The sequence below is a fragment of the Pomacea canaliculata genome, linkage group LG3 (assembly GCF_003073045.1).
Source record: "Pomacea canaliculata isolate SZHN2017 linkage group LG3, ASM307304v1, whole genome shotgun sequence".
NCBI lineage: Eukaryota > Metazoa > Mollusca > Gastropoda > Architaenioglossa > Ampullariidae > Pomacea > Pomacea canaliculata.
The window spans coordinates 34,657,020-34,682,607 of NC_037592.1; the positions used below are offsets into that span (position 1 = coordinate 34,657,020).

The window sequence follows — 25,588 nt, forward strand, 5'->3', positions numbered from 1 at the left end:
CATGCTGGATAAATGTGCTTTTAATTTCATTATGGCATTTTTGCACTGGTACAAATCGGTTAGAAAGTTTAGAGACAGCAGATCTTGTATAACCTAGTTTGCCAAAGCACATGGGAAAAAAACAAGCCAATAAAGAGCTTTTTTTTTTAATGCATAATGCGCATAAAAACAGGCATGTTAGAAATTAATGTTACAGATTCTTCCCCAGAATAGTACCACCAAACAGGCAAAGAAGTGTAACTTAAGACCCACATTGTATCTTGTATTCTTTAGTTGTTAGCAAACATTCCATCGTCTATTATCCAGAGAAAAAAAGTTGTCAATAATCAGATCATACAAAACATCTCACAATCTAACCATCACATACTGGCCAGAGTTCTAAGTTAGACTGCTTCATCAAACTCATGGGTAACAACAGTGTTTAAACATGCAGCACATGAAAATGGCAAACAGCTTGCAAAAAACACAAAACAGTGTAAGATGCAAAATACTACACAATAATGCATTTAGCATTTTCACACTTCTTTTAAAGTTTTTGTAAATTCTTGCAAATCTAATTGCCAAAACAAAAATATTCCTCATGTGATGAATGTGGCAACCATAAAACATTTTTACTCAAGAAATTTACATTATTTTATAATGGAAAAAGTACTTAATTCAAAAAAACTTGTACAATCTTTCCATCCCTCATGAAAAGAGAACCATCAAAAACTAATGTTCAACCATTCAACCAGCTCTATAAGAGTACATTCAAAAAGTTCTGACGGACCAGTCAGGGAGCATACTGAGATCCAAGAAACAGATGCAAAAATGCTGTCGTTGAGAGCTCAAACTGACTAGACAACATTAAAACTACAATGGCAGTAAAGAAAAGAAAAAGTGTCAAGCAAATAAAAAAACACCTTTATATTTGATGAGAGATGATTATAAATATAAACAACAATAATGTAAATGTTCTGTTAAAAAATATTTCAGAAATGCATGTGTTTGAACCTGAAGCTATGAACTGGCTTGTCTTGCAGATGACTGACTATTGGCTTGAGGCAAGCGGTAGTCAAAAAGGCTGGTTGTCTCGATGTTGCCTGTGTAGTCAAGAGCTTCAACAAACAGTTTAAGTACCTGCAAAACACACCATTCCTTTCTGAAAAAGTGTCTAGCGTTCTTTATACACATACTGGTATGATTATAAACTGAAACATTTACTTGCTTATGGTAGAATAAATCATTATACAATTATTAATTTTTCCAGGCACAATGTTCCACGATTATTTGATTGCGACCGTCTTTTTCTGAAAACCTCATAGTCAAAACTGCATTCTGACAAGTTAAGATTTTTGACTGAAGAATACAGCTCCCAATGGAAGGGAGATAATCAAGGTGTCAGGTGACTGGCAGCCCAAGGTGCCACACTGAACTGTAGGGACAGTGATTCTTTTTGAAGCTGGCAATAACCTTGGCTACCATAATTATCATATTGTTATGACAGGGCTGATTATGATAAAGGGAAAGTACACATTTCAAGCCTTATTAAAACTAATTTAGGAATAATCGTTTTAAAGTGTTATCTTTCAAACACCTTTTGTTTTTAAACTTCAAATTTCAGATCTATTCATTTATGTTCCTTCAACCAGACTATAACAGGAAAACAAAGACCAATCTGAAAAAACTGGTGGCTCTGAGATATGCTCTTTAATTTTGAATGTGAATTTTTGGTTTATTCATTGTAAGTTTATAAATGTTTGTCCTTGAACACAGCAAGCTTTGATTCAAATATTTTCATCATTATGGTAGGAAGGCTAGATGATGTAATGCTGTACAACTGAGCTAATAAAAACCATAATAAAGTAACATGAGTCACTAAAGGTAAAATTATTTGTAGAAATATAAAGTATTTAAAAGTTAACCATGCATTTAACATGCTCTCTTATGCAATTCTGTGAATGTTACAAGTTGCATCAACGAAGTCTTTAAAATTTACCAAATTAAATTCCATAATTTGAAGCAAGGACAAAAATCTGGGTGGAGAAAATGTACGCACACAGCATACTCACCTCAAAATTTGTCAAAAGTGGGACAGCAGAGTCAATTGCTGATCGCCTTATCAAATAATTGTCTCGAATGTATTTTGTTTTTTGGTTAGGTAAGTTGACAACAAGGTCAATTGCATGATCCTCAATCAGTCTGAAACAAACACAAAAAAGACTGATGCTAACGATGACAAGAAAGACCTATGTTAACCAATACTTGGAAAAGTCACTGAGTGACTAGTGCATTATATTATAAAGATCAGTAACACTCTTCCTTTTACAGTAAATATAGGCACTTTTAATTTTGTTTATCACATATATATAGCCATGCACAGGCACACATGCAAAGAACACTCACACTCCCACCCAGGAACCCAAACAACTGATAGCATAAACAATGAAAGGTTCAGGGGAATCCCCCAACTCACTTGGTTGCTGTAGGATGTTGACTGATATTCTTAGCTAATGGCCAACTGACAACTTGTGCCTGGATGTAATGCTTGTTCAGATATTCTGCTGTCTTTTCTGTTGCATAGATCTAAAACATATAATAATCTCCTTTACTCCTCCTATCTAACATGCTGTGCACAGTTGCATTGCATGACAAATCATTTCTTAAGTTACTATGATATAAAGGATGATAAATGGCACGAACAGATTAAATGTAATTTTAAAATGCAAAACACATCTATACACACAAGCACAAAATAAAAATGAGGACTTCTGATGTTTTTTGGGAGCAACCTTCTGGGTGGATGAGGAAGCATATCCCTTTAGCCAACATAAGCTAAGCTATCTGTCACCTAAGCATAAAAAAACAATAATTATGATAAGAAATTCTGTTTTCAACAAGCTGTAAGGAACTCACTTTGTAGCCCAGAGTGTGCAGGCGTTTTGCCAAGGGCAAGAAATGGGGTAGGAATGAACTCTCCACCCCAACAAGGATGTTACCACCTGGCTTTGGAAGTTTGAAACCTGCAGACATCAATGCTTTAAGAAAAGCCGTGTATTTGGTTCTTCCAAAGCATGCCACCTAGAACATGAAAATGTACCAAGATACTTGAAGTGCTCTGCCATCATCCGTGGACAAACATGATAATGTAGCACTACCAAAATAACTGCATGAAATAAAAAAATTGAACCTAGAGGATTCCAGATGTGACTATCTTTCAGGCCTACCAACCATACTAGGCCACCACTGTGACCAGCTGTTCCCTGTAGTTTCATGAACACACTTGTCATTCACACTGTTCACAGCAATTCAATAAATATAACTACACCAGTCATAAACAACAATAATATCCTATTTGTAACATGCTATATCTCTCTCTTATGGTTTAAAGCACACAAAAGCATGAATACAGTATATACTGCAATGCACAAACAATACATAGGTCAGTGTGTATGTTCAATGCAGTTCACAGAGAGGAAAAAACATGAACTGTGAAAGACAGCTGCTGTGCTTTAAGGTTCTAAGGTAATAAACAGTGGCTGGATCAACATCTGTTTTGCATTGGTCTATTTTGGTTTACTGCACACTTTATGTCCAGATCAGGTAAGAGATGAGCACTGAGAGAATGTCCTCTTTTCCTGCACCTGTTTGTGACAAATCTTATGGCTTAAGTTTAAATGAGGCTTTTGATTTCTGTCATTCCTGGTTAACAGCATTACTCTCAAGCCACCTCTTAATTTGTGTGACCTCCTCTGAGCTGTCAAGAGTATTTGGCCATAGTGTAGTGTAATCTACACTTTCATTTCTACATTCTGCTCTCTAAATCTTTCAGCTGGTTCAAAGGTCAGGTCTGTGTTCACTAAAACCCAGAGACAGATAAAAGAGTTCAGCTGATATCAATTGCAGTGAATTTTAAACACTTACTTCCCCTGTAGAAGCCATTTCACACTTGAGGATTGGGTCAGCATCACGCAGTCTGGGCCATGAAAACATGGGAGCCTGTAAGAAGTACCATTCATTTATGAAAACACATCAATACATACATCAGTTCAGGCTTATAACAGTTACACCCAGTTATCCAATAAAACCTTTCCAAAACAAATAAACCAGACTTCACATTCCTTAATTTCTTCACTTTTTTCAGAAGGGAAAATAATATTTTCAGTGTTAAAATATATTGCAACACTAACTGACCTTGATGCCAACATAGTTTGTTGGGTTTCTTGGATTATCCAGCGTTGGCAACTCATCGGTGTTTACAGGGAAACCCAACATGACTTTGGTGGCTGTGGCAATGAAATCAACTCCAATTGTTTTGGAGACAAATGGGCACGATCGAGATGCTCTCAGGTTCAATTCAATGACCTGGATAGATTTTGATTTGAAAACAAACAAAAAAAATGTCAAATAAAAAAAAGGAAAGGACAACCTTTGTATATGGCATGTCAAAAACGTTACCCCTCCATAAATGTTACTTAAACTGAATCCCAGTAGTGTTCTCTTTAAAATTACAGTCACAAAGTAAAAGCATTAACTTTAAAGTCTGTAACACATGAACGCTTTAAAGCAGACCCTAGTAAAAAAGCAGAAAAGGAAGGCTGACCTGGACATCAGTGTCCTTGACCAGGAACTGAATGTTAAAGGGCCCAGTGATCTCAAATTTTGCCGCAATGCAACGTGTGGCCTCTTTAATCTGCAGCACATCAACAGAACAAATGTAATCAAAACCTGCTGTGACATTAAGTCCATTCAAGTGCTAGTAGTAATGATACATTAAACTAAATGTTTGAGTGGCTCCATATATTAAAAAAACCTTTGTTGGTGTGTGTCTCTGATACATCAGCTGGAACTAAATTTCTCTAGTTTATTCATCAAGATAAACTGCTTTCCTCTCCCCCAGCTTTCATCCAATTGATATGACCATCTATGTCTTATGGGCATTTTAGTCATGTGCATTCTGTGCAGATGCTAGTTCCTCAAGGGTCTAGAGAGTTACAAGATGCTAGTTCCTCAAGACTATGGTCTATATTGAGTTACACGATCATAATGGCACATTGCTGCACATTGTCCATGTCAAGCAAGAACTTATTTACCAAGAAAACCATTACAGTTAGGGTAAAATGTTAGTGCCTAGAGCTCTTTCTACTTTATAGAAAAAGGAATGTGATTCAGACTGACACAAACCAAAATCTCTTTTTTTATATCCAAGCCCTATCATACCTGTGCAGACCAGCCTATGTGAACATTTTGTGCCACAAACATTTTATATGCAATGAATGAAGTAAATGGACTTTTCTTTTGGTCAGCATGGATAATGTTCTGACTTTTCAAGTCAGTTTCTCAAGGTCGTCTATATGTTTGCATTAGTGACAACTCTTCTGATAAAACCTTTGGAAAATAGGCCACAGCCTTGTTGTCTTGTCTTTTTCAAATAAAAAAACCTGGAAAGGCTTGTGTATTATTACATAACATCTTTGATTAGCAAGAAACTGATGTCATAAAATATACCTAACGGTCTTACAGGTTTTTTAATAGAAAGATGTGTTGGTGTATTGTTCTGGAGCTAGAGATTCATCAAATGGTTGATGCTGGTAATGAGCCTCACAAGGAATGGGAGGTCTTGTGCTCTTAGTGGACTGAATCCTTAATTTGAGAGTGGGAGTAAGGTGTTAGGTCACATATGGTTGTTGGACATACTTTCTTACTGCTGTCAAGCTTTGCTTCGGGGATTGAGAACAAGGCTTGACAAATGTGTGCATAGTTGGATGGCTTGTTTTTTGATTGTGCCTTATGTGTTTGTTGTGTATTTTCATGTGGTGTTAAATATTGTATTTTTTTGTATATTTGTATCTTTTTGACATAATTGCAATAAGCCACATGCGTATTATGGAATAAAAAAATAATTAAAACAAAAGAAAAAAATAGAATGAGAATATACAAAAATGAAAGGATAAGGGAAAAAACCTGGAAAGAAAATTTGCCAATAATACTTATGATTAGATTATCACTTTTTTTGTGAGAAAGAGTATGCTGCCCATCAGTCGATGCAAGTGAGTGAATGTAACATCCTTCGCCCAGAATTATCTACTCTCTCCTCTATTACTAAAAATAATATTAAAAGTGCTCACCAGATTCAAGGCTTCCTCTGTGATGGTCTGTGTTGGCAGCATGTGTGTGGCATCTCCACTGTGGACACCAGCATTTTCCACATGCTCACACATGGCATGGCAGACTACCTGTAATGGACATGCAGCTAGTTCAGCGAGGTTTGCCACAATAATTAATAACATTCCATCTTAATACTCCCAGGGTATGTTCATACACCGTTTTTCTGTAAGAGATGCTACTGAAAGTTCAAGCAGCTTTAGTGTTTGCTATTCTGCATGTTTCTGTTTAATGTCACTTAGCAGATTCATATCAAGTTAGTCATTACATCTACTTCTCTACTCTAACATATCCTCAACCTTTCTGATCCTGCTCTCACAGCTGCTAGGATAACCATCCAGAAATTTTGAAACTTTTCGAAATACTCAGGTACACTGCTATTTATTTTTTAAAAAAGTACAATGATTTATTGAATAAAATTTATCAGCCTTGTTATGACAATTGAATAAATAGAATTTCTTCAGAATGTAGTCATAAAGAAACAGCTTTTGACAATCAACTATCTTGCTTTCTACCAAAGATCCTCTCCTCTTAAGATCTGGCAATGTGACAATGTGACACATCGTTGTGTCTGCCAGACGTGTTTATGCCCTTCATTTACCTCTCCTTTTCTTGCCACACCATCCATCTCAACCTCACGTGCCCCTGTGTAAAATTTGGTAATAACAACAGGGTAGGTGCTCGACACCTGGGTGGCTTGCTGCAAGTACTGCTGTAGCTCCTCTGGTGACCATGCCACATTCATTGCTGATCCACTCAGGATGTATGATGGTCGAAGCAGGCATGGGTAGCCAACACTGGATGCGAAATCCAGAGCCTCATCCTGTTATGAGATTTACATTTGCACAAAAGAGACACTATAAAACAAAGCAATCTGTACATTACACACATGGCACTGTAGTGTGGAATCAAGCTGTCTAAACCCCCACATTACATACATTCCACACATGGCATTGTATTCGTGCCCTAATCAATGAAAATGAACCATAAACTGCTTTTTTTTATCATTCTGAAATCTTAAAAAATATAATTAACCAAATTTTAAGATTTTCACAACATTAATTTGTTGTTGATAAATCAGAATCTAAATATTCCTTGATTTTTTGTCAGAACTGTGTAATTAAAATTTTTCATGTGTAAATTTTGTGTAAAATATTGATCTTTGTCAGTGTAAGTTGAACTGAGCTGAGCTTCCATACAAACTTTCTGCTACTTTTTGAAGCAGTACTTTACTGACATGAAGATTCCATGCAATAGCAAGGCTGCAGACCACATTCCGATAGTATTCACTGTCTTCTCAGCATGAGTAACTACACTACTGGGAAACTCAATGGCTTTTAAGACCAGTTTCCATTATTGTCACTATGTCTGAATGTTCACATTTTGTTTGTAAAGCGCTTTGAACCTGTCTTTGATGATGGGGTAAAGTGCTCTATAAATCAACTAAGTAAGAAAAGCAGACTGAACAGATTGTCTTATACAAATGAATACTTCCACTTGTTTTATAATGCCAAAATCTGCCAAACTATGTTTCATTTTTTTACACTGAAGTCCTCACAATAGTATTCAAAATTAAAGACCAGAAGAAAAAAAAGAAAAATTTGTTAAGAATACCAGAGTAGGTTGCAAACAATTGTCACGTACCATAGTGCTAACAGCCCGCCATTCTGGCTGTTTAATTCCCAGCTGATCACAGATGGCAGAGAACACAGAGCGATTTTCTGCATTATCAATCATCACAGGACTGGTGCCCAGAATAGGGACATTAAACTGATGCAGTGGCAAAGCCAGGTTATTGGGGATCTGGCCTCCAACTGACACAATGGCACCCTCACAATCCTGACATAAACATGGGACCTTTTAATTAGTAATTACATCTCCCTTGATAAAGTATTTTGTACAATTATGTCACTTTATATTATTATTTCAGTGTCTTCTACATCTCTCCAAGTGTATACATGTATGAATGTACATATGTGTGTGTGTGTGTGAGTAAGAGGGAGTGTGCAAACATGAAACCTATGGATAATTTCAGCTGCTATATGTTTAACAGTTCATAGACTAACAAAGCAAAATAAACCACCAAGTCAAAATTTTCTTAAACAGGTTACAAGAGAAAGATACTGGTACTGGCTGATTAGTGGTACAGGAAGGTGAAAGCAAGACAAAACAAAAAAGATGTCTCACCTCAATCTGCTGGATATCCAGAACACGTTCCAAGGACAACTCCTCAAAATAGAGGCGGTTACATTCATCAAAGTCAGTGCTTACTGTCTCGGGGTTATGGTTGATCACAACCTGATTTTAAAAAAAAAATCATTTTCAGGGCTGTTTAATGCACTGGTGATCCAGTGATTTGCATAAAATACAGACTGAAAATAAAAGAATAAGAAATCTCGCACACATCAAGCAACTTTCCCACACACTTCTCACACAACAGTTCATCTCACCGTCTTCTTTCCCAGCTCCTTCAAGGTTCGGATGCAAGAAACCGCACACCAATCAAACTCCACACTGCTGCCAATGTGATAGGGTCCACAACCCATTACTAAAATGCCCTTCTCAGTGAAGTCAACATCATGTTCCTGGGAGATAAGCATATGTGGAAAGACATTAACAGATGTAACAGCAGTTAAAACTCTTGAATAGAGTGTTCTGTGACTTATAGCAGTAGAATCTTTAAGAGGGAAGTTACTTATCATACTGGATCATACCTTCACAGAGTACACCGCACCTGAGTGCAAAAAAATGAGTGCCTCTTTATGTGTGTAGTACAGACATATTGCACAATCTATTTTACATAAATAGTCGATATGATATTAAACAAGGTCTCTGAAATGCAGAGATGAGTGCAAGGCTTCTGGCTACAGGCTTGCCTTAAGATTTTCCTCTTAGATGTCCTAAGATATTCCTTTTTCTGCACTGCCATTAAAAAGGGATGTAACTATTACATCAAAACGAGATGTTCATTATAAAAAGAAGTTCCTTCCTAAGAAATATGTATACAACTGATCTGCAAGCATTGAGTGCAAGTGCACATTTCATATCAATTTGCATTGTATGTTTGAAGAACAAAGGTATGGAAAACATACCAAGCCATTGTAGGTGCAGTACAAGTAGTTAGTGCGAGCAGGATACTCAGCTGCCATGGTGTCAATCTGCAACATGGACACCCCAACATGTGGCTTTCTCATTACTACTTAGGGGCAGTAGTTTAATATAAACCAGAATGCTGTTCTTGTACTTTCTTGTCACACCACTACCAGCTAACAAACTGAACAGCTTGAATAAATCTTTTCAGTCACAAAACTTATACAGTACTGTTCTTTTAACTCCAAACATGAGGAAAGAGATAAAGAGAAAACAGTTGTTAATATTTAAGACAATCAGAAGTATAAAAGATGAATACATTCATAGATTTGGGATTAGTACACTGCACCCAGTGAAACGCTGACCACTTTTGCATTAACAGGTACCAATCAAAAGTTGCATTACAATTCCTCTTGCCAGTCATTTCTCTAAGCAAATTCTGAAATTCTGACACATCCACGATTCTACCTTGAATCTGGTAGCATTACCTGCTTGACCCACGGCCGAATATCCCAAAGCAGACGCATCTCACGTGCTTCTGCAGGAGTTATGCTGAGTAAAGATCCAATCTGTTGGTCAGAGAACCCCATCTGCTTCATTTTCACTAACACATCTTTGTCAACTCGTTCCCTGGACAGTAAAGACAAATGAGCATTTTCTTGGTAGTATTTTGCCAGCACCACCGATCAAATAAGATGCCAATTGCAAAGACTTTATCAGAAAAAAAAAATAAAGAGAGCACAGAGAAAAAAAAAGTCATTTGACAAGCAGCATTACCAAAGACAAACATTCCAACGTTACCAAACATCTTGTCTTCGGTGCTATTTTTGACATTTGTATGTTTTACAGCTGTTAGTGCTAGAGGCGCTCATTCCAATAAGTAACTTGATGGTACATACACATAATCATCATAGACTGGTACATGCACAAATACACAAAATATAAACAAAATGTTAAAAGGGGCAGGGTAAGAGTAAAAGAGTGAGAGATATACAAAAGCTATCACACACTTAGTCAGCTGTTTGAGGTAGGATTCCATGTTAACCACCCTTAGCAGCTTGTGCAGAAACCACCGGTCAATCTGTGTTAGCTGCCAGACATCCTCCACAGTATAACCTGCTTGCAAGGCCTGCACACACCCACAACAACCTCTTTAAACAACAAAGGATATATTCACCTTTGGAAGATAATATTGGTCTTATCATGAACTTCAAGTAAGTGAAAACTTTTAAAAGTTCCCAAATTGCTACATGTCAAACAAAAGTGACAAATATTATCAGCATTTGTTATGTAGTAGGAATTCATTAATTTTAAAAATGTAATTCATGATGTGAGAATATCATGGCCTATTTTTGGCAATCAATTTTTTCTATAAATTCTAAATAATCAACAGGAAAATAAAACACAATGATGAGTTAAGTATAATGTTCATGGATGAACTGGTGATGCTGCACTTGCATGTGTACTCTGAACTGCTCTTCTCTTATGTCCCAGCTGAGCAACTACGCTCTTAATCTGATGACCGTATCTTCACTATTCCTGTCACTTGAACAACAACATATGGTCAGAGGATTTGGGGTAACTGTGCAGCAAAACAATGGAACTCTCTCTCATTCCATATCCGCCTCCTACCTACAAATGAATCATTCAAATCTGCACTGAAAATGTACCTCTTCCTTATTCTCATTCAATATCTGCCACCTACCTACAAATAAATCCTTCAAATCTGCACTGAAAATGTACCTCTTCCTTAAGCATTACTCCTAACATACAATACTAGCCCCTTTTCACCCTCCCCCTATTCTGCTTTCCTACTCGTCTTCCTCTGAAGAATCATAATATTCAGTCCTTGTTACTTTGTGCCGCTTTGCATCTTCTATATTTGTCCTCTTTGCTGTCAGTACAGTGGTCTATTATTCCACCCTTTGTAAGCTGTCCATGTCCTGTTTTAAGCGTCAAGAGCATGCTCCTTAGGAGCGTGAGTATAGGCTATATAAATCTTCATTTATTATTATTGTCTTATACTTATTGTCTTATGCTGCTGTATTTTTTTTTAAATTTAAGCTATTTTGTCATTGAACTATTCATTGAAGAACTTAACTATTCAGCTGGAGTGACCATGCATTGTACGCTAAGTAAAAAATGTTATCCACAATCATTTAACTTTCATTTAACTAACATGTTATGCTAAACATGGTGAAACAAGACAGCATGAGTAATTTATATAAGATTCAAAAGGTTCTACAATGTGCTTTACCTTTGCTATGGTGTGGATTCGAGAGTTATTTGGAATTCGCAGGTTATCATCAATACTGAACCCTTCAGGATGATCTTTGCCTGCTGGCAGTTTAGAGGTGAATCCAGCTACGGTGGGGTGTGTCATGCGCAAGGCTTTTTGCAAACTCTCTTCAAATGTTCGACCTATGGCCATCACCTGATGGAATAAATTGTCCTGCATTTACCCTGGCAGTTGGAGATGGAAATGATTCAGATCCTATATTTTACACAAACATTACAGTAACATAGTTTGTAAAAATAAATTATATTAAAAAATTTTTTTTAATGGCAATGGCCCGTTTTAAAATTCCATTGATCAGGAATCTGGTGGAAGCTTCTAGACATCCAAAGAATTAAAAGATGAAGAAGTGGATGTTTCCAGCTGAGAGAAAGACAGTTGTGCTCTTTGCTTTACCTCTCCTACACTCTTCATGGCGCTGCCAATGTCTTTGTTGATGTTTTGGAATCTGTCAAGATCCCAGCGTGGAATTTTAGTCACAATGTAGTCCAGGCTGGGTTCAAAGCAGGCAGTGGTCATCTGTGTTGTGCTGTTTTGTAGCTCAGGCAGAGCAAAACCCAAGGACAGTTTGGCTGCGATGAATGCTAGGGGATATCTAAGAGACAACATAAAATTTGCAATGAGAGGGTCCCTAAATAATGAATGATATTCAAAGAAGGAAGAATACAAACAAGTTGTAAATTTTTGTTTTTTAAGTTGCCAGGTGATGTAATACTTAGATCAGCGGTTCTCAACCTTTCACATGTGACGACCCCCCTGACGAACACCGGTACGTCCGCGACCCCCTTAGCCAGCGAGGTCAGTGGAAGAGCGGGGGGTGGGGGGAGCCTTAGCTAACCTCGAACGCTGCGTCGAGGAAATCAACAACGGAAGAACAAAGTTCGTATCTGCAAGAAGAATAACTGTTAATGAAATTTTACTAAAGCAAATTCTATAAATATTATTTTATTGGACACTCACTTTGATTAATGAGAAGGTTGAGCCTGCTTGCTGTTGCATAGAGAAGCGAACCTGTGTGCGATGTTCGTACCCACTGCTATTCGCAGCTCAGCCTCTGCGTCCACACGATTTCTGTATTTCGACTTCAGTGCTACCAATGCTGAAAATCCTTGCTCACACATATATGAAGTTGAAAATGGCAGCAGAACTTTCATGGCTTTCTCAGAAAGAAGAGGATATTCACCGTTGACGCTAATCCAGAATGTTGGCACTGGTGTTGTTTGGAAGACCATTTTCAGGGATTGGTCACTCGAAAGGTCGATGAGCTGCTCTTCTTCTTGCGTGGACAACCCGCTTGTGCTAGGATCAGCCAGAAATGGATTACGAATCCACTCGTATTTAGTCACATCAATTTCAGCGAAGTAATGCTGATTTCTTGCAGTCCGTTTAGATGGGCAATAATTACCTTCTTCACCTGATCAAGATTCAAGTTAACGTCAGCTTGCACTTAACAAGCACGGAAACATATCAAAATATTTTCTTGGAGTATCTTTTGCGTCCACAACGAAATTTTTCGGACGAAAGCATTCATCTTGTCAGTTGTTTGTAATATGGTGGTGTCTTCCCTTGTCTGGTCATGGCCTTCTGTCAGGGACCTATAGAGTACTAAGACTGAGCACGTGCGAATGAAAGGGTGTGAATGATGGACGTTTCTGAATGCGTGCTTTTAGATGTTTAAAAAAAAGAGAGGTGTGACTGGAGAGGGAGAGGGGAGTCAGCGATGAGAGATTGGGGAAGAGAGAGGGCAAAAGGTGAGAAGGAGATTGGAGGCTTAATTGTTGAGAGGATTGTGTTTTGAGTTTTGGAAGTGAGAAGTCACTGCATTGCCGAGACAGTGTACTTGAATAGGGAGAAGAGATTTGGAGTTTGATCGCCATCACCACACAATGTAAACTAATTTCACTAATACCGGTATAAGAAACTTTTTTAAAAAATGACCACCTTCGCGACCCCCTTGTAGGCACGTCGCGACCCCCCAGGGGGTCGCGCCCCACAGGTTGAGAACCGCTGACTTAGATACTCCCTTTTTCCAGTTCTATGAGGTAGTCGCTGCCAGCAGTGGATCTTTTAAGTCAGAACTGTTCATGACATACATTTGTTCAAGGTTCAGAATAACTTCTACTCTTTCTGATCATAGTTGGTGAATTATAATATTCGTTACTAAAGTCTGATCTGGAGAGATTTATGATAAAGATGAAAATCTTAAAAGTTTGTTTACCCTGTGGCTTTTGAAGCAAGAGCAGAACTGCGTGAGAGTCGAGCATTGATCTCAATGATGCAGTACTCCAGAGACTGTGGATGCAGGGCATACTGGATGTTGCATTCTCCCACAATGCCAAAATGGCGCACCACCTGACATAGTGGCATTTATATAACACAATTAAAGATAAAGGAAAAAAACACATGTTCCACACCTAACATTGGTACCATATGCAAGGCAGAAGAAGCAAAACATCAGGTTCACCTTTAAAGCAGTCTCTCGGAGCATGTGATATTCTTCATTAGACAAAGTCTGGCTGGGGGCCACCACAATAGAGTCTCCTGTAATATCCGAATTACAAATATTTACTGGCACATTTCTATGGCATATGGCTCTAGCTGCATACTGCTTGTATGAACTGGTCGAGTGGAAACCTTAGGAAAATTACCAACAAACAGGTCACACAAACCTGTGTGAACACCCAGAGGATCAAGGTTCTCCATATTGCAAACAGTAATGCAGTTGTCGTAGGCATCTCGCACCACCTCATACTCCACTTCCTTCCACCCCAGCAGAGACTTCTCCACCAGAATCTGATTGGTTACTGCAAATGCCTGAGGAGGTCAGGAAATTGATACGAATATTTTTAAATGCCAGCCGGTTTGTGAATCATGCTAAGCAAGCAGTGAAGTCCATTTTATTGCTATAAAAATCAAATAATCTCTGTCACACCCCAAGTATTTATGTTCTGAACTTGCTCAGACTAGCACCTGCAGAGCTGTCATAGATAGTGCTGCAATGATATACAAGATGCAGCTGCACATTAGGACACCAGTTGGAGTTATGTTTCCTGTCTTCATTCAAGACTATTTTCTGCACAAACTCAGGCCTTCAGCTCTGGCAGAATCATAGACTAATGTTTGGCAAAGCTAAACATTTTAGTGCATCATTCAATATGTGCTACAGAAAGTTTCAGTTTTGAGCACTGGTGGGCCCCATTTTTCAGATAAATAATAAATTATCTCACTATGCTCATAAATTCAGCATTTTATCTTAAGCAACAGAAACATTAGCGATTTCTTTTATGTAGCCAGTACATTACCTTGTTTGCAATGGTGATTAGTTCTGATTGATTGTGGGCCACACCTGATCCAAGGCCACCAAGAGCAAAGGCAGCTCGAATCATTACAGGATATCCAATCTTCTCAGCTGCCTCAATGGCTTTTGCAGTTGTCTCTACCGCAATGCTTGGCGCTAGCTTTTCACCAATTTCTTTCAGCTGGTCAGCAAAGATCTGTCTGTCCTCAGTGGCTTCAATGCTGTTGATAGGTGTTCCCAGAACCCTCACACCATGCTTCTGCAGCACACCCTCGTGGTAGAGTTCCAGACCTAATGGCAGTTGGATTGTTTTTGTTTTCAACTTGAATCAGTTCCACAATGTAGCTAATGAAGCTTCAGTATTCTGACAAATCTGCTTATTTAACCTCTATGTATAAGCATTATTTATAGCATCCTGATTTAATCCCAAACGCAGCATTAGGCTTGAGTGCTGCTCAGGGCAGCGTATTGCTGCCGTCTAGTGATATTTTGTGCATGTGTTTGCCATAGAGAAATTTAACGCTGTTTAAAATTTAATAAATTTCTAGATACAGAAACTTTGAAATAATTTTTTTTCTCAAAATGTGAACCAGTGAAATAATTAGTAGGTAAGTTAAGAACATAGGAAAGCATGGTCAAGATCAATGCAGTGAATCATAACATAATATGAAACAGGAACAAAGTCAGACAATCACACTAGAGGCACAATGTTTTCAACTGCCTCTAAGCAACTTTACAGGCAGCTACTTCCACTCCAGCATATGACACATGAAACTGTAATCCAAAGCAGTCTATTAGACAACGGTTAGGTGCGAAGTGCCAATACTGCATCAAGTGTAACTCAGAAATTACAGTAAGGCCAAGACCATGATAATGTACAAGTCAGCCTAAGTAATGTACTTATTAACATGACTGTGACAATGCATTTGAGATTATAAGGCTGTACAGTATGTGCCCTACCACGAACAATGAGAAGATGTGTTGCACACCTGATAAAGAGACACTGAGCATGCTGCATAAATACCTAAGTAACGTGACATGAAAATGTTGAAAAGCCAACTCAAGCCAAAAGAAGCTTAAAGGAAAATATGTAAAACACTAACCACAGTTAAGAGCTGTTTGCCCGCCCATTGACAAGAGGATGCCATCAGGCTGCTCCCGCTCAATGACCTTCTTCACATACTCTGCTGTGATGGGCAGGAAGTAGACGACGTCGGCCTGCTTCTCCCCCTCTGCATTGGTCTGTACAGATGCTATATTGGGGTTCATCAGCACCACTTTTATGCTTTCTTCCTGCAAAGTCACAAATGTTCATGGTAAAACACATTGAACAAATACTTTCAAGAAAATGTTCAGAAAAGAAAAGCATAAAGACACAGGTAACCTGTGAAAACAACTGTCTGAAGCAAATTTGTCAATCAGTGAAAATAACAGTATGTGGAGCATTGATGATCAGATTTTTAATAGCTTAAGAGTGCCCCTCACACTTTCGTATTGCAGGTTTTATGTATTAAAATCCTGAGGCTTAAGGAAAGAATTATATCACCCTTTTTGATGCGTTTCTAATAAAAGCATGTTAACATTTTTTTAAAACTTATTTAAAAATTTTAATTTTTTTTTTTTTTTTTAAAAATCCCAACACTGTTCTAATCGCAAACGCTTCTCAGTGTCCGATGATAATTTCTCTGTGTGCTTTTGCCCTTTCTTTTCTAGGCATCTTTTTCTTTGCATTGTGGTTTCACCTATCTGTGTTATGAAATGATAGGAAATGATTAAATATTACATTTTAGTGAGTTAGAGGGTAGAGTGTTGTTGCAACGTGATGGTTGCTAATTTAGCATCTGTCTATCTGACACACTTCTATTTACACATTCTTATAAATTCTTGACACCTAGGTCAACATTATGTGAAAAGCTTGGGTTGAAAAAAAATATCTGCACAATACTTTTACGCCCACATATTTTCTAAACTGACCAGCACTCTGACAGTGTGACAACAAACATACACATGCACAATTCTGCATACCAAGGTTACTTTACATCTCTAAAGGGTTGTGTCTTTTGTTTTATGTTTTATTTATTAAATGCCACCATCCAAGGGAAGGTACAATTGCATAGTTATTGATTATTTTCATTTTACTTTTTGTGACTATTTCCTACTTATAGGCTGAATTAGGAGAGATGACGTATAGTTTACTAGTCCTAGAGCAGCAGTTACCTATTTCCCCTAATTTAGCCTAAGTTCTCATGCAAAATTCAAAAATATATTTTACTACCTGTCAACTGTTGGAAATGAATTAATATTGCATTGTCACTGGATATGAGTAACTGGTGAAAATTTCAGACCTGTAGGACGATGTGAAGTGGGTGAAAGATTGATTACAAGATTTCACCAACACCTATAGATACACAGTAAGTTAAATAAAAATGTGTAAGTGCTGAATGGACTCTGACCTTTAAAGCTTTGATAGCCTGGGAGCCACTGTAGTCAAATTCGCCAGCCTGTCCAATGGACAGTCCACCACTCCCCAAGACAAGAACTTTAGAAACCTGTGAACACAAATAATTTTAAATGGTCATTACGGAACTAATGATATACTAAAGCAGCATGGTTGGCATTAGTTTAGTTCTTGTTACTCCTTGAGGACCATACGGCCGCAACACCACCTCACCAGCAAACCCAGTTTTGGGCAGCCCCTCGCAGTTAGGCCCGTGTGGTTCCAACGTCCTTTGCCTTGTTCTCTACTGTTCTTTGCATTGTTGGCATACTTGCTTGAAAAACAAACAAATGTTCTTCTCTTTTGCAAATCCTATTTCATGTGCTTTTATACACTCATCACCTGCTTCAACTTGCTCATCGCTTCTGCAGCCACAGCATCAAATGCCCCCTTATGTTCCCCACATTGAATCTCACCTGTTGAGACTTCACACATCTTCAGACTTTGGCAATGGTTTTGTGTTTGTGATCTTTAGACTTTAGTGGAATGTTCTACATTTTTAAAATGAAGGGACAGAGGGTGAGGTAACTTTCTCACTCTAATTTTAATTCTTACCAACATATTACCATACAATCTTAGTTGTTACAGTTGCTTTGCAAGATGTGAAAGAAATGTTAAAAATAAAACATTGATATTACTCAGCTGTGATGTTTGTTAATGGCTTGACATTCAGTGAATAAAAATGGATCATCATAGCTTACCTTGACATGTTCAACAGGTTTTGCTTTGGCACCCATGACAAGGGTTACATTACTGCTTTTGCTGGTGATCAGATCTCGAAAATAGTCAAACAGGAACTGGAAATTATGAGGCAACAGAAAGCAAGATTATTCTTGTCCTCCCCTATTCCCAGGACATTAACCTTGCTAACATTCCTGACGACACTGATGTGTCTTGTATCATTTTACAAGTGCAACTACAAAGTGATATGATGAGACACATCTTAAGATTATAATGACAATGAAGTTCTTTTGGTGTTACTTGAGATGCATATACTACATTTTAGCCAATCATGTCCAAGAATTATGTTGCACTATGCTGTGCCATAATGTATGATATAGTTCTGAAATAGTGGGGAAAAAACACAGCTGGACTGAGAAAGGAACCATTCTCTAGAACAGTGATGCACAACCTTTTTCGGCCTGCGGGCCATATCCATTTCGGACAGCCGTGTCGCGGGCCATATCCATTTCGGACAGCCGTGTCGCGGGCCACTTCACCGCAAAAATACAAAAAAATAGAGCAGATACCATTTTTTTATTAGAAACAAGTTGTACTTACCATTAATTATGTGGTAATTAGTGGATATTTGAAGTTGTTTTCCCCGAAACCAACTTCTGAATGTCGGCTGCATCGTATCGGAGTGAATCGAAATGTTCGTCCATCGAAAAAAAGATTGAGAGACGCCCTACGTGGGGATAAATACTTCTTCCTTTTTTTTTTAAGGTCTTCTTTTATTACCAACATGCCGATTTCCTACACTGTGGGCAGAAGTTTCGCGGGCCGGATATGGCCCGCGGGCCGTAGGTTGTGCATCCCTGCTCTAGAATGTTTCTTCTGATTATGAGCCCTTAACATTTAGCAGGGTAATCAGTGATTATATTTCCTCACTTTGCAACATATACATCATATTCTGCCAGCAATGGTCATCACATTTGCAGAATATTGGTATGAAAAGGGACAAAAATGGTTTTTAACAAATTAAACCACCAAAAAAATTGACACTGGGACTAAGTAGATCAGCTAATTGACTACCTGTGTGTCTGTAGGTCCTCCCCAAGCTTCAGGATGAAACTGGGCTGTGAATATTGGCTTGTTCTTGTGCATTATACCCTGTGCAAAATAAAAAACATTATCAAGGGGTCATAACAAAGGGAACATAAAGGAAATGATAATTAAGTACTCTTTTATCCAAAGGTTTCTATGCTGCAATTCTCTGAAGAAATGTTAAACAGAGTTGAGACAGTATACCCCAGCCTACACTTTCCCATTAAAAGTTTGGGTCAATAAATTTCTGGCAACTGACTCAAATGGCATTCACCTTCTTCACACAGGTGGCTACACTATAAGGGCATGCAGTGGTCTTAATGAGGCTACTGTCCATGATTATGGTAAGTCTGTGTGTTTTTGTGGAGCCTACCTTTGACAGTGGGTAAAGTGTTCCCTCCATCAACTTTATTTATATCTGGCTGTGCATTGGTCTGCATGATTCTGTGCATGCATGATCGTAAAGATGTATCTGCCCTAAAAGGTGTGCTTTTGCGCCTATGTGTAAAGCGCTTTGAGTCCAGATGACACTGGAGAAAGGCACTATACAAATGTGATTTTTATAAACCCATCTGGCATCTACAACTCACCTCATTTGTGCCATCGTTGGCATTGACAAACAGAACTTTCCAATCAGGAGGGAGGGTGTCGTTGTTGATGGCAAAACCATGATTCTGTGAAGTGATGAAGGCCTGTCCATTCTCCATGTTTAGCACTGGCTGATTGTGTCCCCTGACAATCATGGATAACACTTAGTGCTGATATTTTCTGTACATTAGGTTTCAGTGGGAAATAAAAATGATTGTATGAACAATGTTAAGGTAGGCCACTGGCTTATGCTATCCCTTGTGGAACAATGTAGTTAATGAAGGCTAGGAAAATGTTCCTTTCCTGTCATTAGTAAAATTATGAATAAATACTGTTAACTACCTGAACAGACTACAACTAAATGACAAGACTGCTACTGACTTGTCCTAAGAAATTTCTTAGGTCATTCTCCTCTTCCTTGTTCTCTTTTCATAAACCCATTCATTTCACTGCTTCTGTCTGCAGTTTTGGTGTCACTTTTGATCCCTTTGACTTTCAGCACCATATTTCTCATGGCTGCAGAACTGCTTACCTTGAACTTCATACGATTAGTTCTACTTGTCATTATCTCATTGTTAAGATAATGAAAACTTTATTTTGTACTTTAAAGCGTTTGAGGATGGACTATTGTAATTCTCTTATGGCTGGCATTCCCAAATATTTTGTTGATAGACTACAAAGGATCCAGAGTAAAGCTGCTCATCTTATCTGCAGATCATCTAGATATGAACATCTAATGTCCATTATTCGATCTCTCTTCAGTGGCTGGCAGTATCTGATCACATAGCCTATAAACTTTCCACTTATTCTACCATTTCTAGTCCTGGTCCTTGATACCTCTCTGAACTCCCCCCATCCATACTACTCATGGCTTCTGCAAGTCCCAATAAGACAAAGACACATGGACAGAGGTCTTTTTCAATCGAGCCCCAACAACTTGCAACAAATTTCTTGTCAGCCTTCATCATGCCAATTCTTTTACCACCAAACTTTTTTTTTTTCAAAATCAGTGACACCACCCTTCCATGTCGTTGAGACTGCACTGTGTACTCTGAGAGTGCTTCTGTACATGTGTATGGTTGCTAGTGTGCAAGTTTATTTAGGATTGGTCTGTTTGTAATTTTTCTTATTTGTGAAGTGCTTTGAGCACACTATTTCTGAAAAGCATTATATGAATGTTCATTACTATTATTATTATAGTACCTGTTTCCTAGAGGTAATTTGTAAGACTGAGCACCAGCAGCCAGAGCTGTCAACTGATTTCCCATGCAAATACCAAACACAGGCTCATTGCGATTCTCTATCACCTGGAAACACAAACGCGAATGACCAGTTGCACAATAATCTTATAATCACATAAAATTGAACCAGAAGCATAGATCGATTTTTAAGTTATTCTATTATACAAAAATAGCAACTTCATTATTACTTTCCAGAGTAGATATAATGGTTCATGAAGAGGTTAACTGCAAAACTATGCTTACAGATATGATTATAAATACCATTTTGCTATTTACATGGCCATATTAAAAATGATTAGAGCAAAAGAAATGGAAATAATTTATGATGAAATAACTATGTTCCAGAAAACAAGATAATGATGGTTGTATGTAATAAACCTCTTTAATGTGCTTCACTGTGATCTGAGCCAGTGCTGGGTCACCTGGTCCATTGGAGATGAAAAGTCCATTGTATGTGTCCTTTGTAAAGTCATAATCCCATGGAACCAGCTTCACCTCCAAACCTCTCTGTGATGAAAAAGAAGTTCTGGTCAAGATGATGGCTTTAATACCATCATGTGATGATAAACAAAAAGACTTATATTAAAACTGAATTATGCACTATGGAATTCTAACAGCAACATCCGTCCCCACTGTACAGCTACTGACTAATTTTCTGAGCCACTCATGAAAAAAAACCCCAAAAACCCAACAAATTTCTATCAAAGCATCTCCTCCACTTTTGACATCAATCAACAGGTAAACACTGATAAATAATATAAGAGGCTGTGCACTCAAAATATGATGAAATTTCTCCGATGCAAAAAGAGACACTTGGGTGTTGGAGGTGGCCAACCAAGATACAGGCCTGTAGATGCCAGGCATGGCATGGCAAGCAACAGGTCAAGAAAAGGTAACGGAAATGCCTGGTGCCTCTAAACTTGAAGAACACAAAGATGGGGAATTAAAAAACCCCACTGCTTTACCTTTATAGGCTAAAATTGGTATGGAGAGCATACTATACAGAGGTTATGGCTATTTACCCCCAAACAAAACCAACCCAAGAAAAGATTGAAAGAAAACAATAACCCACTCTACCTTGACAAGGTTACGAATCATATTGTGCTTTACACCACAGTCCACCACAACTACACAATGTTTGTTTCCTTTGCCATAGTACTTGACCTCCTGTGGGAAAAAAGTGTTCACATTACTTCTTGCTCCATATCTGTTTTTATGCTGTAAGAAATTCCACACTTGGATATCTCAGATATTTGCATACATGCAAAAAATACTTTATGTGAAGATTTTCCAGGAAATTCTGATGAATTGATTAGATATGATCTGTTATTATGCCTGCAGTAGCTGCCCACTAGGAAACCATTTCCTTCTCCATGTACAACTGAAGAACATTTGTGAACATACCCGTGCAAGCTGACAAAAATGAGTAATAAAACAAGTCTCTTTGCCTTTAACGTTCCAATATCTGTGATCAGTTATCAAATAATATATGTTACATTCAGGTATACTGACCTTTGTAGAAACCTCAGCCATAAGGTTCCGCACGTTGGGATCATCAAACTCTATGTGATCATCAAACTCAATCTTCCCAAGCACAGTGCCCTGATCACGAACCATCTTGGTTATCATGCGTGTGTCAATGCCATACAAGGCAGGGACTTTGTCTTCTTTAAGCCACTGGGAAAGGGACTTGACGGAGTTCCAATGGCTGGGTTCTGCACAATAGTCCTGCACTAGCAAACCTGCAACCTAAAGAGCTACCAACACTGAGAAAAAAGCTTTGATATATAGATGTGTCAAAACTGATGCAGCCATCATTTACACGAATTAACAGTCAACAGTAATTCTCACTTCAGTCAAATTATAAGACTACAGATAACGATAGCTGTAATGTTTTCACTAAACAATTTTCCAGTTTACTATCTGGTCCTGCTGATACCTGTATTTTGTCAGACTCCACATAGCGAAGAAGACCATACTCATCAACTGCTGTTGTGTCAGGGACTCCATAACTACCAATGATGGGATAAGTGAAGTTCAGAATTTGCCCTCTGTAACTAGGATCTGTGAGAGCCTCTGGGTATCTGTCACACAAGAAGACATTCGTGATGGATGCATTTTACTGTTCCTCTACTGATTTCAGAAACAAGATGATTATTTTTATGAGTCACACATTGCAGATAGAAACAATGACTTGACAGCTACTGCATGTAAAGATAATGGGCAGAAGATCTAATTGTTTTCTACAGTGTCAGGTTTTATTTTTTACTTCTCTAGTTGTTGAAATAAAGTCAGGTGACTGTTTCAGCTTGTCAATTACTTTCCTGAAAGAAAGCCAAGAATCAGGACAAGATGATAATATCTTGGAATTCTTGGGAATCTCAGTAAATGGTGTGACAGGTTAATTCTTTGATTAAGATGGAGAATAACTTATTACCCAACCAAGCCAGTGTTGAAAACCACTTCTCCAGCAGTTGGGCCTTCATAACCAAAGGAGTACCCAGGAAATGATTTACCATTCTGCAAGACAAGTTGAGCTCGACGAGACTGGAAAAAAAAAATTCATCATAAGACATTCTTAAGTAAATGTGATTGAAATGGAAAAAGTTGTTAAGATGCCACCAGCAAGTTCACATTTCTAACAGGCCACCTGAAAAAGCAGCTTCTCATCAACAATTTCTAATGAGCAAAACATAAACTGGAAACATTAACGGATTGAAAACTGTTACGGATATTACATACATTTAATGTTCAGGTACAATCAGACCAGGTATAAATCACCTCCTACCCCTACCCACCATCATAAACTGTTTCAGTTCTGTCAGCATGAAGCAAAAAGTGAACTATAGCTCATTAGGACTATTTTAATACTTTTGGGGGAAGAAGATATCAATATTAATGCATATGAGAGAACCTGTTTGTGGGAGTGCACACTGCTACTAACTGCCGATGCTGAACGGATGCATAGATGACTGTAGTGTTTCCACTTCTTCAAGCTGGATGTGTTTCTGGTATTGTAGAGAAAGCGCAGGATTGTCATGGTGATCTGGTTCCCTCCTTCTCACCAACTGTTTTATAAATAACAGAAGTCAGTGTTATTCCACAACTTTCTCCAAGATATAATTTTATGAAGAAGCATATAAAACACCTTTACATGCAAGTTTTGCAAGTGTAATTATGTAAAATTATTAATGACTTTAAAATTACCTCATACCTTACACAATATATAAGGTCTTGTGTTGATTTTTGTTTTAGGACAAAAGGTGTTTCATTTATAAAGTGGTAAAGAGATTGTTACCAATTCAGGAAGGGCTGTAAACTAACATATATATTTTCTCTTTATTTGTTATAAGTTTACAAGGCTTGCCTGGATACTTCTGTTCCAGTCAAATGGTGAGGAAATTATGCACCTGTCAATATATATCCTCCCTGCTCTTAAAAGCAGTTGTAAATTTCATGACGCTACCCTTTGTATGATTTATTTTTGTATACTTTGCACGTGTTATTCACATAACTCATAAAAATTCGAAATTTTCTGAATAGGATCAAGGCTGATAGTGTCTGGCTCTTTTGAAACCTGACATTTTGAGAAGAAACGATTTGAACATCAGTTCCCTTTCAGTCTAATTGCTTCTTCACCTGCCTTTCCCTTTAAATCAACATTTTTAAAACTGTCAATAACAAGTAAGTAACCATAGTACTCTCTGGCTATTTATCCCCATTACTCATATATGTAACTGCATCATTAGTGCTAATGAACGCAGCCCGTCACCAGGCTAAATAACATTTGAGATGAAAAGTCAATCCACGGTTGCTATATATCTTCCCGTATGGCTTTATGAAACTATAGAGAGGAAGGGTTATTTATCTGCGCGTCTGTTAATTATGCTGTGAAAACATGTTTGCAACAATTCTTTAGAAGTGGGGTTGCTCTGATGAAACCACGTATGTGTATAAAAACTTTCTTCTCTGTTCCCTTTTTTTTTTTCCTACACCGAAATGATGCAACCACTTTGCAGCTCTTTGCTGGCAACGTAAAGCTTAGGGAAGTAATGGAAACGATGGATTTTGACAACGGAAATGTGTCGTCTCCTCGCATTTTTATAAATTGGCGGTAAATTATCTTATCGATAAGTGTCAACGCGCGAAAATCCTGTGCCTACCACCGCCACACATGAAAGCTCTCGTGCGGTGAAGTCAATAAAGTCTACACGTGCTGCTGACTGCATGCGTGGCGCGCGATGGGGCTCCAGGCATTTTTGACATGAAACTATGGAGAAAAAAAAAAGGCAATTACATCGTAACATTTATCATGCAAACTGCAGAATTCAGTACCTGTTTATTTTCGATAATCGAAGAGATGCGACCGCCGATGGCTGTCGCAGCCAGCTTGTCAAAAATGTTGTCGATGTGCGAGCAGACGACACAATTATCGTTCATTTGTGCACGCGCGGGGAACGTGCGACAGTCACGTGACTTCAGTGCCGCTTGAGTTAACTTCTTGTGGGCGTGTCTTTAAATGGTTTCGCCCGTGCGAGGGAAGGTAGGAGTACACATGGTGCTGAAGCGGTCAGTTTTCCCGAATTTCTACCCTGACCTGAGGCAATAACCCGAACAATAAAACGTCTTTCTCAGCCGAGTACTTGGCGTTAGCGTTGACAGCTGCG

At 38.2% G+C, this 25,588-nt stretch overlaps 1 protein-coding gene across 2 annotated transcripts; it reads right to left on the reverse strand.

The window, feature by feature from the left end:
* Positions 1-130: 130 nt before the first annotated feature.
* Positions 131-25,435, reverse strand: LOC112558598 (carbamoyl-phosphate synthase [ammonia], mitochondrial-like). Of its 2 annotated transcripts, none has more exons than XM_025229137.1 (34): positions 25,257-25,435; positions 23,836-23,989; positions 23,359-23,468; positions 22,861-23,005; positions 22,434-22,670; positions 21,999-22,088; positions 21,300-21,428; positions 20,884-20,987; positions 19,683-19,824; positions 19,081-19,158; positions 18,027-18,122; positions 17,282-17,377; positions 15,932-16,121; positions 14,833-15,119; positions 14,200-14,344; positions 13,995-14,071; positions 13,749-13,882; positions 11,927-12,125; positions 11,492-11,668; positions 10,245-10,363; positions 9,723-9,864; positions 9,237-9,302; positions 8,595-8,729; positions 8,332-8,442; positions 7,789-7,983; positions 6,746-6,967; positions 6,108-6,215; positions 4,583-4,672; positions 4,174-4,344; positions 3,904-3,978; positions 2,896-3,060; positions 2,456-2,565; positions 2,052-2,181; positions 131-1,119 (listed from the first exon to the last, which is right to left on the reverse strand). In XM_025229137.1, the coding sequence occupies exons 2-34, from the start codon at positions 23,959-23,961 to the stop codon at positions 1,000-1,002; spliced, it is 4,521 nt and encodes a 1,506-aa protein (XP_025084922.1). In that variant the 5' UTR covers positions 23,962-23,989; positions 25,257-25,435; the 3' UTR covers positions 131-999. The 2 variants fall into 2 exon arrangements, with proteins under 2 accessions (XP_025084922.1, XP_025084923.1); XM_025229138.1 differs by lacking the exon at positions 25,257-25,435 and adding an exon at positions 24,871-24,891.
* Positions 25,436-25,588: the final 153 nt, after the last annotated feature.

What these genes read in the sequence shown, in the direction of transcription:
- LOC112558598 (XM_025229137.1), bottom strand. Translation starts at nt 23,961, where the DNA reads ATGACAATCCTGCGCTTTCTCTACAATACCAGAAACACATCCAGCTTG. An exon ending in TTCAACACTGGCTTGGTTGG is followed by an intron (nt 23,006 to 23,358) that starts GTAATAAGTTAT and finishes CTTGTGTGACAG; the next exon opens with ATACCCAGAGGCTCTCACAG. An exon ending in TGGCTGAGGTTTCTACAAAG is followed by an intron (nt 22,089 to 22,433) that starts GTCAGTATACCT and finishes TTTTTCCCACAG; the next exon opens with GAGGTCAAGTACTATGGCAA.